We start from the raw sequence: 19,342 nt of genomic DNA, 5'->3' as shown, positions 1-19,342 counted from the left end.
TGTCCTTTCTCTTCATGCTGATAGCTAATCTGTAACTCAATTCTGGAAACCCCCGTGTCCCATGTTCTTACATACATGTATTGTAGTCACCTCTTGCTAATTGGGCTTGATCCCAGACCTCTGCTGCCAATCCACCTGTCTCCAGCCTGACCCACCCCTAAAGCATAGCTACCATTACTTCCCTCCTCTGCCTGAATAGTCAGTAGTTCCCAGAGCAGGCAGAATGAAGATAGCTCACATTAAATATTAAATATTGAACTTTATTTTATACTCCCTTTCACCTTCCCCATTGCACAGGTAGATTTACTATTTTTTGCAATGTGTAGTATTCATATTCTTGGTTCACACTATTGTTTATGTGGCTTCTGCTGCTCTTTTCCTTTGATGTCCAGTATTTAAACCTCCCCCTTCCTCATGGGCCAATTGAAGACTTTTTAAAACCCAAGTGTTAAGTGAGCTCTCCTTCATGTATTCCCCAACCACTTCACAAGCCCTATTTTCTATCTGATATCATATTTTCCCATGTAATAGTAAGAACTCCATGACCATCAGCATTTTATATGTATTAATCTGAGCCAGTTGATCTGCTATGACTTCAGGTGCACTATCTCACCTTGTCATTCATTTCCCAGTGAGGTGGTGCCATGGTCCTCCTGCAGATGTGGAAACTTAACCTCAGAGACATACAGCAACTTGCTAAGCACACATAGAGCAACACCAGGGTTTGAATTAGAATCCACCTAACTCCAAACCCTATGCCTTAATGACCATCCTTTATTGCTTTCCGTCTCCCTATATTTTATTTTAAAAATATTTTTTAAATGTAAATGGACACAATATCTCTATGAATTTGTTTATTTTTATGTGGTGCTGAGGACCAAATCCAGTGCCTCACACGTGCCGGGCAAGTGCTCTACCACTGAGCTACAGCCTCAGCCCACCATCCCCCTATATGTCAGTCTTACTGGTTTCTCTATACTGCAGAAAAGTGAAAAAATCCTTTTGTCTTAGGGTGCCGCAGTCTGGCTGCAGCAAAATAACTGGGGGGTGACAAGCAACTTGTGTACATTGATACAGCAGGAGTGGGAGCTGTTTATTGTAGAACAGGAGGGGTATATATACATTCCACACAGCTTATCTTAATTAACATAAACTAGATACAGCAGTCAACCAATAAGGAATCTCCACACTTAATGGCTTGCTGGAGTTACTTCACAAACCACTCCCTCTGGCAAAATGCCAGGCGCCATCTTGACTTGTTTTCAGACCCTAACATTAGGGGTCTTACACAAAGTAAACTTTCAATAAATATTTGAATGTCTTCTGACTGCTTTTGAGTTCTAAACAACTCCAAATTTGTAAAAGACATTGAATGGTAAGAAATCAAATTAACTATTAAAATGATCAGGTAGATGCATTTAATGTTAATTTCATTCCTTCCAGTTCTTGGGAAGATTGTGATTAAATTTTACTTATTTAAACAACTTCTTTATTGAAACCAAATAACTACTTAGGACACCAACTATAAATGGTGAGTTGTTTCCCTCTTTTCCTTCCCTTCTCTTCCTTTCCCCCTTCCCTCCCTGCCTCCTTCCCTGTTTTTCTCTCTTTCTTTCTCTTTCTCTCCTTCCTCTTTTTTCTTTTGTTCTTCTTTCTTTTCTTCTTTTGAGAATATAAGCCCCATCAAATATACACAGCACACACACACACATACACACACACAATCAGGATGATTGATACACTTGTTCTTTAAAGAAACACAAAGAAGAAGCTGGCAGTTTGGGATTGGAAATATGTGGTTTCAAGGGTCATTTTGAATGTGGATGAGAGTACTCTGCATTCTGGTGTCTATATCCAGGTATGATTTTTAAACCTGCAGCCTCTTATCTTCAGGTTTTGCTTGAGTAAGAGAACACTGTCTTCATCATCTTAACCTGTTTTCTGTATACTCTTTCAAAATCAGGGCCTTGTTCTTTGACAAGAATGTTACCCTTTGCAGTATGTTCTTAGTAAGCAAAGGTACGGGTGTGGCAGAAGGTTGTCCCCATACTTGACAGAGATAGACAAACATTTGCACTGACTCTAGGTGGTGTTTTTTTTTTTTTTTTAAGTATACAATATGTTAGTCAAGCTTCTGTGACCTGAACAGAAAGAAGATGAGATGCTGCAGCTTATCTAAAGCTTCACAGACAGGAACTGGGCCTTATATGCTATCAGGTGATGTGTTCAATACAATATTCTGCCCATCTGATGCACAGCTGTGGATTGTCAGGTATTCTCGCATTACAATTACTGAAGTCAGTAGGTAATTCGATATTCTGGCAATACAATACAATTATGGCCCATCCTAATGCAAACTGAATAGTTTTCTGTACTTACCAGGATGGAATGAAATTAAAAGAAATGAAAATTCACTTGCAAGGCTTTCTTTCATTTTTTGCCTTATTTCCTTCTTTCTTCCCTTCTCTTAGTCCTTTCTTCTTTCTTCTTCTCTTCCTTTCTTTCTCCTCTGGAGAATATAAGCCTCATTAAATTATGTGAAGCAGAGTTATAACCAGGATTCTGCTCTCTGGATAATCATCTTTGCTGAGAAAAGTTTGTTTGATTTGACTTTCTACCTAAAATTCAGCATAGTAAATTTAAGATTAATCTCTTGATAATATTGATTCTTCAGTAGCAAAGCCAGACATTTTTCATGAATATCCTTCTTAACTCTAATTTTGTCAGAAACAACTTTTTTTTTTTTTGCATTTTCCCATTGAGAAATAAATATTAATTTGCTTAAGAGCACAATGGGACATAAAACAGTGACATGGTACAGGTAAAACCTAAATCACATAGAAATTATTAGAACCCATTTAAGAAAATGCATCATCCAATTGTAATTCATTCTGCTGTCATGTATAACAAATTAAAATTAAAAAAACAAAACAAAATGCATCATCCAATTTCTTGTCCCGCACCATTTTTTAAAGACCCTCAAACAGAAGAGGAGAAAGTAGATTTGCTTGAACATAACAATGCGTTGAACTTTCCTGTTCTTCTGCTACATCACCACCATGAAAACTATATGACCAAGAAGGGGTATCTCTACAACCCAAGCAATTAGAAATGCTATCTCCTTTTGGGATGTGTTTTCCAAATCACAAGCTCCTTAACACATTTCTTTTTCCATAATACTTGGAATAATCTCCTCAGGGAGGAACAGGAAGTTGCTCCCTGCTGAATTTCACTCTTCTGTAGGTGATTGCATTTGGGGTAAATAGCAGGGGAAGGGTGTCAAGCCCAGTCACCTCCTTTGAGTACTATCCTTTTGCCATCATATCCAACGAGGGATTCTTCCCCCAGCCAGCGGTCAAATGCATCCTCAGAGAAGATCCAGAGGACACAGCTTCCTTTCTTCATTGGCTGAGGCATCAATGTCAGTGAAGGGGCCAAGCCCAATCTGTGACTGTGAGAACCATGGCATCATCATATTAGTGGTTAATTCTGGAAGTTTCAAATGAGATGAAGAGACAGATGCAATGTTTCTGCTTCTGTGACTAAGACACAGATATGTGGAGGCAAGCCATATGCAAGACCACTTTATGCTTCACGGTAGAACTTAAAAAAAAACACTGAGGGGGAAGTTCTAAACACTTAAACATATTTTTAAGTGTTTAGTTAAGAGGTTACAAACTAGAACTGGTCAAAGGCTTTTAACTATTAGTGTTGACAGACTTCTCGCTGCAGCAGTGAAACTAGTACAGGAATATGCACTATGATTTCAAAATTGAGTAAGAAGCTTCCCCTGCTCCTTTGGAGGATCAGTTCCACTTATGACCCTCATACCTGCACATGACATCTCATCACCTATGAGCTCTTTTTTTTTTTCTTTTTTTCAGTATGAGTCTGGCCTCAGGATCTAGATCCTAGAATCCCCACTAAAAATTCAAAGCACAAATGAGTCAATTCTTGAAATTTAAATATCTTCTTATTGACCAAAGCTTACTGTTTTCCACTATTTTGTACCTCATTTGTATGGAATTTTAAAACCTCAGGTAGCAATGTTGGATGTTCAACTCATAGAAACAATAGAATCTAATAGTGAGTCACTTTTCTTATCTCTAATTATTCATAGTTTAATGAAGAAACTCCTGTTGATAAGCTATTTCTAAGTCCTAATGAATATAAAGTCATTTTGGAGATGAGGAAATTTAAGTTTTTTGCTTTCAAGCAATATAGCTTTTTTTTTTTTTTTTTTTTTTTTTTTACATTTCATCAGCAATGTGTTTTTTTTTTTTTTTTTTTAGTGTCTTCACATACATTAACATAATTAAGTCTAAAACTATTCATTTAAAACTCATATCCTGGGCTGGGGATATAGCTCAATTGGTAGAGTGCTTGCCTCACATGCACAAGGCTCTGGGTTCAATCCCCAGCACAATAAATAAGTAAATACACAAATAAAAATAAAATAAAGCTCATATCCTCCATAACTGATTATGGAATAGATGTTAGTATCCATTTGTCATTTATTAGCTCATTTTAAAATAAAGGTTAAAATACTCTGATAGAATTGTGTTTGCAGGCAATAAAGAAAATTTAAAAGATTTTCCTGGATTATTAGAGTTAAACAACATGTAAGTCTAAATGAATTAATGGAATGAAGAAATTCTGAAAATGTCTTCTTTTCTCATTTCCACAATTTGCATGAAGTGGCTGAACTACTTATTACCATTTTGGTTTTGCTGGAAACCTGGTTATAACATGGAGATGACAGGTCACAAACTCTAATAGGCCTGTTTTTTTAATTTTCAAAAATTAACTTTTTGTTCACAATTTTAGATTTGCAGAGGTATTGTGAAGATAGCATAGTTACTTTATAGTCTGCATCTAACTTTCTCTTATTATTCATCTTACATTAATATAGAATATTTGTTATGATTAATGAATCAATGTTCATACATTGCTGTTCACTGAAGTCCATTCTCCAATATTTCTCTAGTTTTTACCTAATGCCTTTCCCCTGCTCAGGACTTCATCTACGAGAGCACATTACCTTCCTCATCACATTGCCCTGTATTCCTCTTGGCTATAACAATTTCTAGAATTTCCTTGTTTTTTGATAAAATTGGCAATTTTGAGGAGTGTTGGTCAGGTACTTTGTAGAACATTTCTCAATCGGAATTCCTCCAATACTTTCCTCGTGATTAATCTGGAATTATGGTTTGGAGGCAGGAAGTTCCCAGGTAATTGCCATTTTCATCACTGTAGCCAGGAAAATAAATGTGATTTGTCATTGGTGACATGACCTTGATTACCCAGCTCTGATAGTGTTCATCAGGTCTCTCCACTGTACTGTTACTCCTTCCCCCAACCCTCCCCCAATTTTTACTGTACTCTTTGGAAGGAAGTCACTGTGTTCATTCTTAAGGATCTGGGAGCTATGTTCCATGTCCTCGAGGGTGGTTTATCCACATGAATATTTAACCCAATAGGTATTTTAAATTTTAAAAAGCTAAGAGGATTGCACAAGTCAAGATGCTATAAATAGAAAAGAGGAAAAAAGAAAATTTTTATATGTGGAAGTCAAGAACTAAGGAAACCAAGATAATAATTGTAGTTGAGGAAAAACATAAAGTCGACCTCCTCAGCAGGGTAGTCTCGTGACTAGAGATATAGTCCAACTCTTTCCTGCCATCCAGTTCCACTGCAAAAGTGAATTATTTGAACATTTGGCAATTATAATGAGTCTACAATCTTTTATTCTATACTCATCTCATGAATACAATACTTCCTTCACTGCCAATCCCTATTCTGTATCTTGGTCTCCAAAATGCATAGAATCATTTCCAGGACTGCAGACAGAATTCAGTTTCTTTTCTTAGTGTTGGATTAAACACTAGTCAGTGCCTAGAAAAGTTTGCAACAAGATAAAGACTCTAAGGAATGTGATAATGAAGAAAATGGAGATAGGGAAACTTCCAGTTTCCTTATCTCCAATTTTTAGGTGAGAATCAAAGCAGGATGAGTTTGGTTGCAAAGTAAAAGAATGTATTCAGTAACATTTAAAGAAATCCACCTGTGCAGCTTGTCATTCAACCTATCCTGTATATAATCCCCCACCTCCCACCTTGCAGACACACTGTGGCTCTCCATTATATCCTGGCCCACTACCACCATCAAGGAGTAAGTAATAAAATATGTAGAACCTCTCTGTTGAGTCCTCCAAGATTTTTCTTTGGGATTGGTAAAAACAGTATGTTGGGGCATTTGTAACTCTGGACTAGAAATTTGGAAATAGATATCAGTGGACACACGGTGGAAAGAAAAATTCTCTCTTATTTAGAGGAATAAAATGAGTTACAGAGTGATTTGCTAAAGATCTTCATAACTAGTGATTTCTATTTTTACTATTCAAGAAAGCATTCTCTTAAAACTCCTCAAAAATATCCTTGTTGTCAAACAAGTCTTTTTTTCTTCCTCATTTTCCTTGATTTTTTTTTTTGTGATATTTGCATTTGTTAACTACCTTCCAGTATTGGACAGCTATTGCTGTGTAGCAAACCATCCCACAACTCAGTGGTTTAAAAAGCCATCACTTATTATTGCTTTTGTTATCTGTGAGGCAGCTGGAGTTTAGCTAGGCTGGGTTCAGATAGAGGGTTCTGCATTTTGTGAAGATTGACTAATTGGCTAGTGGTCACTGCTCTGTCTTGCATCCTTCTCTTAAATCTAGAATGATAGCTGTGGCATGCTATTGCCTTGAGTGTTGGCAAAAAGGCAAGAGAACAAGAGGTGACGTCTGAGGTCCCTTACAAGTGAGGCTCAGTACTGGCATCCTTTCATGTCTGTCTACATGTCATTAGCCAAAACAAGTCACATGGACAAGGGGCTGTGTCCTCAGTGAGATCATAACTAATGCATGGATTCAGGGTAAGTCATGAATTGAGGCCAGTGATGCATATTTTTGCTGTTTTTTTTTTTTTTTTTTGATTCAGGGTTTTGCTGTGCTGCCTAGACTGATCTTGATCTTGAATCCATGATCCTCCTTCCTCAGCATCCCATGTAATTGGGATTCCAGGAACATGCCACTGCATCTGACTTCATATTCTTGTTTCTTGAAGCATTCTCTTCTTACTTTCTTTTTTAATTCAGTACTGTTTTGATCCTCTCGTATTTTATTATTTCTTTAATTCTTCTTCCTTCAACCTCAGTACTGTATGTAAAGTTTACCTAAGGCTCAGTCTTCCTTTATATGTGTTCTTCCTAAGAAAGCTTATCCAGGCTCAGATTTCTTGATGCCCCAGTGGTTATTCCAGTTTACAATTGAGCATTTCCATATTACCATCTAAATTCACCTAAACTCATAGTCTTTGGTTCCATTCGCCACGTAAATCAATGTTTCTTTCCAATATAGAATTGTATCTCTGTGGGGCAATGGTGGTGAATGCCTTTAATCCCAGTAAGGAGGGATGCTGAGGTAAGAGGATCACAAGTTCAAGGTCATCAATCTAGCAAAGCCCTAAGCAACTTAGTGAGACTGTCTCAAAATGAATAAACAAACAAACAAACAAACAAATAATAACAACAACAATAAAGGGGTGGAGCTATTGCTATTCATTTTAGGGAAATCCTGGTGGTTAAGTGGCCCTGGGTTCAATCCCCAGTACTCAAAAAAAGAATTTTGTTTTTTTAAGTGCATCCTCTGAAGAAGATTGGGTCATTAGTTAATGATGTAGAAATAAATGCAAAAGCAAAAGCAAACAAGGCCCCAGTAAAAATTTTCCCTATGTTAATAAGAATAGGACATCTCTAAAAATGAAAAGGGAACACATCTGAAAGAAAACAATGATAAGAAGAGCTATTAAGAGCCATTTGAGAAAGTTAATTTTTTTAAAAAAAATCCGGAGCTCATATGGGTTGTCATGACCTCCCTATGAACAGTCAAGTGTGTGGTATGGGAAGATCTGAAGTTTATTCCACAGAGCAGAACTAACTCCAGGGGGTGGTGGATTTGTGGGAGGAAAATTTCAGCTCAATATAAGAGGGGAGGATTAAGTAAGAAGAACAGGAAGAGAATGGGTTGTATATCTTTGTTTTTTATTTGTGTCACTCTTCTCTATAAAGTCCTATTCCTCATTCTCCCACTAATCCACCAAAATCCTATCTGCTCTTCAAGACTTGTCTCTAACCTTTTCCTTAGCTATTCCAATGTTCTCGATCCCTCTCAATTCCTGTTGCTAATCTCCACCACCCACAACTAAATTAAGGCTCTTTGAAAGTACAAACAGGACACACTACTTCAAGCATGTAACACAACACTGGGTTCATAACAGCAATTCAGAAAAATTCTTACTCACTTATTGTCTAAGCACAGAATTCCTGATTTCTAATTGGGAGACATTAGGCTTAGCTGGAATTCAAAACCAGATTGGAATTATTGGGAATCTGATGATTCCGTGAACATAGGCTTCTGATTTTAGTGAAAGCCAGAAGGGAGCTGAAGATTTTGGCATCACTCACCATCCAACCTTATGTTTTCCTACTCATCAAAGACAGACTGAATTTAGAGATTTTCTGAGATCTTAGATTCGTAGATCAGATAATTCACAGGATGAAACAGAGTAAATATGCCATCATTTCTTCACATCTGAAAATTATTTTAAACAAAAATCACCTGGTGATTGGGGATATGTGAGATGCAGAAATACACAGGGCCCTGGAGAACTGTCACTCTAGTTTGTATTCAGGTCTGCCTGTTGTCATAGTTACTGATGTACTCAAAGCAATTTCCCTCCCGAATCACACTCTGTAGACCTTCAATGAAAATAAGCTATTCTTCCTGCTTTATTTTATTTTTTTCTTTCCATGAATTGAAGCTAAAAAAATAGCATCAATTGCACGGATGTTTTTACACTCTTAGCAAGATTTTAAACATAGCAGAGGAATAAAAGATGTTTAATCAAAATAAGCAAAATAAGATTGAGGCCTCATCTTATCTGTGCAGCAACGATTCACTGAGTGCCTAGGTACTGTAGACACAGCTTGGATTAGGGCCCCTCCCTGCCCTTAAAAATACAGGGGCTCTGAAAGGGAGAGCAACAAGTAAGGGGTGCATTTCACCAAAGTGAAATCAGTGCTGTAATGGGAGCACAGTACAGAGAGCCATGGGAATGCACAAGGGTGTCACCTCATTAAGTTTGGGGTGCTCATGGGGTCATATCAAGGGTAAACATCCTTCCCCAGAGCCTCAAAGCATCACTTCTGGAAAGTTCAGCAGATGTATTTTTGCTGTTCAGGGACAGGAAACAGTGTGACTTGCAGGCTGGGCTCATGCAGCAGTGGTATGAGGATGCCAATGTGGTTTGCATGTGACGTACTGTCTATTGCCTGTTTATCCTCACACACACGGCTCTCCTTTCTGCCCTGGTTACAGGAACTCCTTTACAGACATCCTCCGTGCCATCCTGCTATCATTGGAAGTCCTTATTGAAGATCCGGAGCTTCAGATAAATGGTTTCATTTTAATCATAGACTGGAGTAATTTTTCCTTCAAACAAGCCTCCAAACTGACACCTTCAATCCTCAAACTGGCCATTGAAGGGCTGCAGGTATGTCGACCGATGTACAATGCGAGACTGTGTGTGACAATGCCCTTTTTCCTTCCTTTTGCAACCAAAGTAATATTTGTCCTTTAGAATGAAAAAAGGAAACTTGGATGAAATTCATCTGGGAGTGCTCTGTATTTTTACCTTAGCTTGAGTTTAGATGTTTGCTTTTTTTTTTTTAAATTAGCCTTCATTTTCATTAATAACTCTAAATTACTATTACCACGGGCACAAATTACATACTGCAGCAATAATGAATAAAGCTCTGAGATATTTAGCTTAATCCATCAGAGAGTTAAAAAAATTAAAACTAGGAAACATCTGCTTTATGAGCATGTCCCACATAGAGGTGGCATGGGAGCTTACCAGGGTTTCGAGAAGCACTTTAGTGCCCCAGAAATGCGCCCCGTGGATTATCACTTCCCAGAGTGTCATGTGCTGCAGTATTTGTGCTAAGGTGGATCACTTCGGTGCAATCAAAGGAAGCAGATGAAACTCTAACCCCCTGTTTGCATGACCAGTTGTTGTTCAGACTTTGGGAAAGTGTTTTTTTGTGCTTTATGAGAGCAGGGTGGCTAGTCTCTTGAGACCCTTCTACTTTTTAAGGTTCAGTGATTTTTATGAAAAGTAACTAACCCAGAGAGGCAAAGCTACTTAGCCTCCTGGTGACACATTATCACAGTATAAAATTAATGGCATAGTTTGGCAACGTTCAGAATCAGCATAGATCAAACTTGTGTGCCTTCTTAATTAGGCAGGAAAATTGACACAATGGAATAGCACCTATCCCCAATAAATGGTAGTGATACACATCTGGTATGTAGGAAAATATGGACATTGGACAATTCTCAGATCAGATATTTCTCATGCTCTTCAAAGTACATTAGTTCAATCAACCCTGGAATTCTAGTGCCACAAGTAATCGGTAGTTCTATTTCTTAAACTATGGCCTATTCACAGATAGCCTTTGCCAAATGCCTAGCACCTTTGGACCTCTGATAAACATATGTCTATTGAGAAGTTCATTGGTTTAGACAAAGGGGAATGAATAGAATGCTGGCGGGGGGGATTAGGAAAAACAGTAGAATGAATCGGACATAACTTTCTTATATTCATATATGAATATACTACCAGTGTAACTCCACATCATGTACAACCACAAGAATGAGATCCTAATTTGAATAAGTTATGCTGTATGTATGTATAATATGTCAAAATACACTCTTCTGTCAGGTGTAAAAAGAAAAGAGAAAGTCCTTTGTCTATTTTTAATTGAGGCCATTGGTATCATCATCATTATTATTGAATGGTGAGGTTTATTTGTATATTATGGAGGCAAGTCCTTTGTCAGAATATGTAATGTGAATATTTTGTCCTTAAATGGCTTAGATATTCATTACCTTAATGGAATATTTTAATGAGTGAAAGTTCTTCATTTCAATAAGGTCCAATTAACTATTTATTTTTTCTTGATGAATGTTCTCAGTGTTCTGTGTAAGAAAACTTTTGCCAAAATGATGAAGATCTCCGCCTATATTTTGTTCTAGAATCTTTATAGATTTAACATTTATGCTTTGGATTATGATTCATCTCATCTTTTTTTTTTTCTGTGTAAGGTGTGTCAGGTCACTGTCAATACTTTTGTGGGAGTGGGTTACCAGGGATTGAACTCAGAGGCACTCGACCACTGAGCCATATTCCCGGCTCTATTTTATACTTAATTTAGAGATAGGGTCTCACTGAATTGCTTAGAGCCTTGCTTTTTTGCTGAGGCTGGCTTTGAACTCGCAATCCTCCTGCCTCAGCTTCCGGAGTGGTGAAGATTACAGGCGTGTACCAGAGTACCTGGCAAAAGTATTTTTTTTAAAAAAATATGTAGACAGTCAGTTGTTCGTTCTAGCATCCATGAGGAAAAAAAAAACAGATCTTTCTTTCCCCTTTGAATTGTTTTTATGTGAAAAAAAAAAAACTGGGAAAAAACCATGTCTACTGAAAGGATGTTATTTATTGAAAAGGTTTCCCATTTCTCAGTAGAGAGGGTGTATGTACACTGCTGACATTTCAGAAGAGAAGTAAGGACACATCGTTTCAGGAATGACAAATTGTCCTAGGTGGCCACATCATGCAGTGCATAGTGGGTACAATTTTTATAGTCACGTTTGCATCTACAGATTACGTGGGGAATCCTGAGCACGGATCTATGTGTTCTTGACTCTCATTCACTTTCTCTCAGCTCCAACTCCCTTTTTCTAGCCCTCTTCTCATCTCAGTCTTTGAGCACCTAATCTCTCTCTTTAAGCTTTTATCAAAGGGAGTTTTAAAGTAGGATTCAAGGCTTACTTCCTGCCCCATAATTATGCTGGCCATATTTCTAGGAATTTCTGTGCAAGCTTTGTGTAATCCCACTTTTTAAAAGATAATCCAATACATGAATAAGTAGCTGTGATTCAACTTCTCTGCCTTTATAAGACTTTTTTCCCCCCATAAATCAGGAAAGAAAAAAATGTCTTTATTTGACCCCATGTTCCAATTTTTCTTTCTGAAAATGTGATATCACATAATATGTTCATTGCCAATCTCACTAAGGTGGATATGGGTCTACTGAATTAATGTGCATGAATGTGATTTGAAAGGTAAAGCTACACAGGAAAGTAACCTATTCTTATTAGAAATAGCAGATGTCCTTTGGTGAGGCACGGTAAGGCCCATTTGGACCTTCCCTTATTGCATATTAAGGTCCACAATGAATTCCACAATCCCTTGTGTTTCCAATTAAGGAATAGCTGCTAAAAGGTGAAGGGGAAATGAATGAGACCAGAATCAGAGAGGAGAAAAACATATTTTCCCCTCATCATCCAGAGTAGCAGTTGGATCTCTTTATTATTCACCCCTTTTATAAGGCAAGAGAAACCCCTTTGATTATACCTCAGACGGTTCTGGAGTCCGGAGTCTGAATTGGGGTACAGTTTTTTTCTGGGAGCTCTGCCTGGCCACATCCTGGAATTCTTAGAAGGGTACAGATCTTCATGCCAGTGGGAGGTCAGTGGTCCCAAGGAGGCTGGTCAGATGCAGCTTCTTCAGCTGGGATGTGAATGCCTCCAACCTGCCCCTTTAGTATGTTGTCTTGGCCACACTAGAGAAGTCGTCAGGGCTACTGCAGATGATTCTGTTCTTGTCCCATAGTGGATAGTCAGCTCTGGCCAGCTGCTAGCAACTTCTAACTCCAGGCCTCCCCCTCTGACTGTGGCAACATTCAGATGCCATAGCCCACCGTCTGCTGGCTCTCCAGGAGATCTCTCTTCAGCACAGGGGTTGTTTCCATCTCCCAGTGGGCATAAATCCTTCTGATACCTTGAAAAATCCATCTCTGGTACTAAGCAGAGTTTCTGTCTTTTCACCAATGTTGCACGGAGGAGAGCCTTGTACAGGTTTCCAATTGCTAGCAACAAAGGCTCAAGAGAAATTTTAGAGGAGAAAGGGAGAGCTACCCAAGTCAGCAGCAAAGAGAGAAGAAAAGCCATGCTCCTCTTTCCTCCCATCTGGGGAGGACAAGGTGTCTACTGGACATGTGGCAGCCTGCAGGGGAGGCAGAGCCCATGTTTCACTGTCGAGAACTTGCTCTCTTTACCATCTTGCCTTTTGTAGGACCCTCCCTTGTCAGGGGGGATAATCAGAACACATTGGTGCTTGGCCATCTGGTTTGGAATTTGACCTCTTTGTAGGATTTGTCTAGATTTACCTGCTGCTCAATCCCTGGAGAGTTTGGAGCTCTGGGTTACAAAGCACACACACACTTGCAGAGGTGATCCAATACCTCCCATAGGGAGAAGAGGGCGGGGTCATCTCAGAGAATACATTGTTCAGACAATGAGAATTTAAGGTTAATGTTTGGTCAGTCCTGCACCCTGCATCACAACCTAGTTCTAGTGTCCTGGATTTTAGTGCTATTATTTTGGTTCTTAGTTCTTCATAAAGGCAATTGTTCAAGGAGAACTCTGGTGATTAATTGCCGTGGGTTTTCCAGAAAGTCAACTCTAACAGGGAGGAGATTTGTTTGGCAGTGCTCTTAGGATCAATATGCATAGAAGGGAATCTACAGAAGGTTGGGCAGTTGGAGAAGTTAAGCGGGGATTTGGTTCATTCCTATGAAGGGTTCAGGGGATGACCCTTCAGAGTCATCCCCAGTTGGTATCAGGGTTCTCAACCTTTTTATTCATACATTGTTCAGTCATTGTGTCCTCACTGCCCTGGGAAGAGGTTTCAAACTTGAGCAAAGTCAATTTATTTGGCCTAATGCCCCAGAGAGTGCTGTTACCTGAGGACTTTGTCCTGGTAGCCCTCCCAGAAGGTGAGGTTGTGTATCAAACTATCTACTGCAATAAACAAATGCTACTTAGAATATCCTGCAATGTAATATTTGGGTCTTTTCTTCTGGGTCTGGATGTACAGCTGTTTTTTTCTTGGTCTCATACAGTGCCAATTAATCCCAAATGAAGGTGATGCCAGATGATACAAGAAGTGTGGGCACAGAGCTAGCAACTTGCTGACAGTCCTTTCATTGGGTTGATTAGTTATACTTCTATGCTGCAAATGGGTAATTATCCTGCCTCCAATAACAATCTAAAAAAAAAGAAAAAATAATAGAAAGCTCCCTAGGTGCTGTGGCACATGCCTGTAATCTCAGCAACTCAGGAGGCTGAGGCAGGAGAATCACAAGTTTGAGGAAAGTCTCAGCAACTTAGTGAGACCATGTCTCAGAAAAAAAAAAAAAAATCTAAAAGGGCAGGGGATGTGGCTCAGAGATAAAGCACTCTAGGATCAATGACTATTCTTTGAAGGATCATCAGATTTTTACAAGCTATGCTGTATCAGCCAGTCATGAAATGTTCAAGGTGTGTCTACCGCATGTTCCTCTTTTCAGCATAATGTTTTGAGGAAATAACACTGTTTAGAATATTAAATTGTTTCAGTTACTTAAATATTCTATTCTAAATATTTGTTCAAAAAACTTTAAACATTAATTTTGAGAAATCATTTCCTTTTGCCCCACCCTTTGATCTTTAAATGTGGTCAATAATATCTGAAAGATACATTGAATCTATTCATTACAACTTGTTTAATTTTTTTTAATCAAACTTAACATAATATTTATGCCTCCATTTTAATAGAGCAGAGCATTATTCTCTCAGTTCTGCNTTAAATGTTTTGATGGAAATAACACTGATTTTAGAATATTTAAATTGTTTCAGTTTACTTTAATATTCTTGATTGCTAAAATATTTGTTCAAAAAACTTTTGAAACATTAATTTTGAGAAATCACTTTCCTTTTGCCCCACCCTTTTGATCATTTTTTTTTTTGGGGGGGGGAGGGGGTGGTACCAGGGATTGAACTCAGGGGCACTCAACCACTGAGCCACATCCCCAGCCCTTTTTTTGTATTTTATTTAGAAACAGGGTCTCACTGAGTTGCTTAGCTCCTCGCTTTTGCGGAGGCTGCCTTTGAACTCACAATCCTCCTGCCTCAGCCTCCTGAGCTGTTGGGATTGCAGGCATGGGCCATGGGGCCTGGCTCACCCTTTGATCTTTAAATGTGGTCAATAATATCTGAAAGATACATTGAATCTATTCATTACAACTTGTTTAATTTTTTTTAATCAAACTTAACATAATATTTATGCCTCCATTTTAATAGAGCAGAGCATTATTCTCTCAGTTCTGCCAGGGAATTCTGGCAGAATGAGCAATACACTGAATTCTTGCTCTTGAGCTTTATAATGTTTCCAAAATAAATTTCTGAAATTATTTCTTGTAAATTCCTGCAGCCCAATCATTATAATCAACACTTGTTGTTTATCAGTGTGCAACCAACCCAGATTTTGAGAAAGCTTACTGTGCTAAAGTGTTTTACTTAGGAAGAACTATAGCCTTGTGTCCTGTGGGCTATTTACAAAATATTTGACTTATTTAAGGACTCAAATATTTGACAGCCTGTTTTCCTTTCATTCAGCAGAAGGAATCCAGGAAGCACTTTTTTTATTTTCTGTCATTCCCATGTGTCCTGTCATCATCCTCTGGCGAAGATGGGCAATTTATCAGTACATTAACTTTTTGTTCAAAGTTTATGATGTGACTTTTTTTTTTTGTTTCTTAAAGATGTTTTCATAATGTTTATATTGATGCTGATTCTGTTTCTCCCAACAGATTTCAGCCAGTCTAGTGGCATGAGAGGTCCATTTTTTTCCCTAATTCTTTTTTCCTTAACTTTGTGATGATTTACTCACTGTAATCCAGGTGGGAGGGGATTTGGAGCAATGCTCAGAGATGTGATTAACTGCAAATCATTTATCTCCTTAAAGTCTTTTTTGTTACATATTTTCAGACAGAGACCCATTCTCTTTGGCCTCCTTTTCATCCCCTAGATTTTTCATTTCCTTTTCCAAAACATGATATGCCTATTTGCTCTGCGGAATACTAAGTGCCATATTCAGTTGAAAGAGTAGAATGGGCAAAAGTCTGTCATGTCAGTGGGCAATGTGACAGTTACTGTGTACAAATGAACGGATCATGTTGTGATTAAAAAAAGTCAGGCAGATGCATTTCAGTCAGTAGTAGATTCACTCTAATTCTATGGTCCCTATCTCAGACATGCAGATATTCTAACTCACAGTGTATTCATTCAACATAAAATATGGGTGAAAGTGCAGTGCCAAACCGGCAATATCAGCATCATGGGGAGCTGGTAGGAAATGCAGACCCACAGGTTCTAACCCAGGCCTCCTAAATCAGAAGAAGCTTTTCAACAAGTCCTGCAGATGGTTTGTATGAATGTTAAAGTTTGAGAAGCACCACTCTGGCATGTAGTGTTAATGTACACTGCAGTGGATCTCAACATCAAGAGCATCAGACTCCCCTGCAGGGATTTTTACAACCCACAACACTGGATGCCACTCCCAGAGTCTCTGGTTCCATAGCCCAGGAGCAGTACTGAGTTTATTCTTCTGGAACATTTCCAGGTCTTGCCTCTGCTGCTGGTAGAAACCACATTTTGGTGTGGGTAAGAACAAAGTCCACCATCTGGGCTTCAATCCTGGCTCTGCACTTGACTCTCAGGCAAGTCATTCATTCTTTAGTTTCCTCAGCTGTACAACATGGTGCTTTAATTGTACCCACTTCATAGGTTTACAGTGGAAATGATATAGTACATGAAAAGTGCCAACACGTAGCCAGGGCTCACTCAATGCTTGAGTAATTTTGAATGACAAGGCTAGACTTTATTCCTGGGCCTCTGTGTCTCCAAGACATTCATATAAATGAAACCTCACTCCATCCCTCCAGCTCTGTAAATCCAGATCTCAGAACACCAAACCCCACCCACATGTTAACTGGCCCTAAACAAGGAATTCTTATCCCCACTTACCATATTTAATGACGTAGACCTCACTTATCTAAACAGTGGCACTTGAGGTGCTTTTCTTTCTATTCATGTAGTGTGACTCTTTTATTTATTACCCAGTGGTCAAGAAGGAAATCCAGTCCTGGTGCTTTGGCGTTTCAGTAATTATTGGTGCAGAAATTCGCCTTCTTCATCTTGTAGGACTCTTTTCAGCAACAGTATCTACAGCATCTTTTATGGATGCACACAATTTTTGTGTATTAAATAATATTAGGAACAGATCGAAGAAAGAGGGCATTTGTATCTTTCATCAAGAAGATTCTTAATTCACGTTTTCTAAACACTCCACACATGGTTGAAGAACACTTTTCCTCTAAGCAAACTATGTTTTACCTTTCAGGCCACGGAGCTGTAATTTTGAATTTGCAATAGTGCAATATGTGATTATGGAAATATTAGAGAAATAAAATATCTCCTGTAATGCTCTACCTTGTTAAGTATCAATTAAATTCAGGAAGATAATTAGGGCTAATGACACTCTGGTGATCTTGATGGCAGACAGTATGGCCCATTTAAAATAGGTCCAATTAAATAGGTCTATCACTAGCATACTTTTTGATAAATGATCTTTCTGAACTCTTTCACATTACAAAAGAAGCCAAACCTCCAGTTCACTCTACCAAGAAATAGACACAAGCCTTTACTTTCAGTTAGTCACAAGGTAAACAAACACAATCTCTGCCTTCAGGAAGGTCATGGTTCAGAGCAGAAGCAGACCTATACATTCGTAGTGAAAACACTGTACAGAAAGGGAGAGAGGCATGGAGCTAATACAATCCTAGCAGAGAAATCCCATACAGTCACCAGGAGTCAGAAATGATATCCTGGAAATACCACACCTCAGCTCATTAGCATATGAGTGTAGAATAACTAGCTGAAGACAGAGGGTAATAAATTTTACTGGCAAGGCATAGTCTGGTAGGAAAACAACTAATTTCATACTCTGGAGGGAACAAGTACCAGGTTAGGAGCTTCTGTGTCCAGGTTCATTAAGGAGCTTGGTCTGTTCCTACAGACATGGTAGCCACTGAACACACTGAAGCAAGATGACAGCACAGTTACTTTTTCCATGGGGTTCATTTGGTGGCTACGAGTAGAGAAGGTTCAAAGGCTGGGGAACCAATTAAATGTCAATTGCAGTAATCCCAGTAAGAAAAGGCAAGAATCTAAACTAGGAGTAATAGAAGGGATTCTATAACCAAACAAGAAGCAAGACAATAAAGCATTTGGTGATTGGATGCATGGAAACTGGTAGAGGAGGAGTCAAGGGTAAAATTAGCTGTGAACCTAAGATGACGAAGGGTGGATGGGGGTACCAGATAAATGAGATATCATGCAGACAGGAGTGGGCAGTTGTGGGAAATAATGAGTATCACTGAGTTTTTGGTTTGAATACGGTTTGAGTGTGTCCTTCAAAGTTTCATGTTTTGGAAATGTGGTCCTAAGTGTGGTGGTGCAGAGGTGGTAGAATTTTTAAGAAGTGGGGCCTTATGGAGAGTGATTAAGTCATTGGGAATGCTGCCCTTGGAAGGGAATAATGTAGTTCTTATGGGGTCCCATGTCTTCATTCTTGGCAGGAGTAAGGGAATTGGTGGGTCCTTTGGCCAGAAGGGCCGCTACATCTGAACCATATCACTTCAAAATAGAAACATGAAAAAATCGATTGGGACAATGAATCAAATATCAAATCTGAGTAATATTTCATTTTTCTTGGAGGCCAACTAAAGATTTCAGACCTTTTGTTATGTTCTACCATGTGAGAAAGTATACACTGCTGCAATAAATAGGTGGTAAAGTGCAGCCTATTTTCACCCAAAGAAAGCATTTGTTGCTAAGAAACGATAAACATTGGTAACCCCTTTTAGCCCAAAGTCAAAATTTCAAAACTTGATGCCTTGCTTTTGTATTTTGAAACACCTAATTTTCTTTTCTTTTTTTTTTTTTTTTTTGTACTGGGGATTGAACTCAGGGGCACTCGACCACTGAGCCACATCCCCAGCACTATTTTGTATTTTATTTAGACACAGGGTCTCACTGAATTGCTTAGCGCCTCGCTTTTGCTGAGGCTGGCTTTGAACTCACAATCCTCTTGCCTCCTGAGCCACTGGGATTACAGTTGTGTGCCACCATGTATGGCTAAAAGATCTAATTTTTGTGTAATAAGCTTTCTATTGAGGAGTAAGTTACATTCAGAAAGCTACATAAATCACGATTGTATAGCTCAATGAATTTTCAGAGAATGAAAGTATCTTAACTAACTAAAAGCATATCAAGAACAAGAACCTGTGACCCAAT

The 19,342-nt window shown here is 38.6% G+C and overlaps 1 protein-coding gene across 2 annotated transcripts in view; it reads left to right on the top strand.

The window, feature by feature from the left end:
• Positions 1-19,342, top strand: part of Clvs1 (clavesin 1) — a 196,251-nt gene that overhangs the window by 71,469 nt on the left and 105,440 nt on the right. For both annotated transcript variants that reach the window (XM_015485753.2, XM_048783022.1), the window contains exon 3: positions 9,422-9,596. In XM_015485753.2, the coding sequence (XP_015341239.1) occupies positions 9,422-9,596 (175 nt within the window). The remainder of the gene's footprint in view (positions 1-9,421; positions 9,597-19,342) is intronic.

This window comes from Marmota marmota, unplaced genomic scaffold (genome assembly GCF_001458135.2).
Source record: "Marmota marmota marmota unplaced genomic scaffold, marMar, whole genome shotgun sequence".
Taxonomy (NCBI): domain Eukaryota; kingdom Metazoa; phylum Chordata; class Mammalia; order Rodentia; family Sciuridae; genus Marmota; species Marmota marmota.
This window is presented reverse-complemented; position numbering and strand designations above follow the sequence as displayed.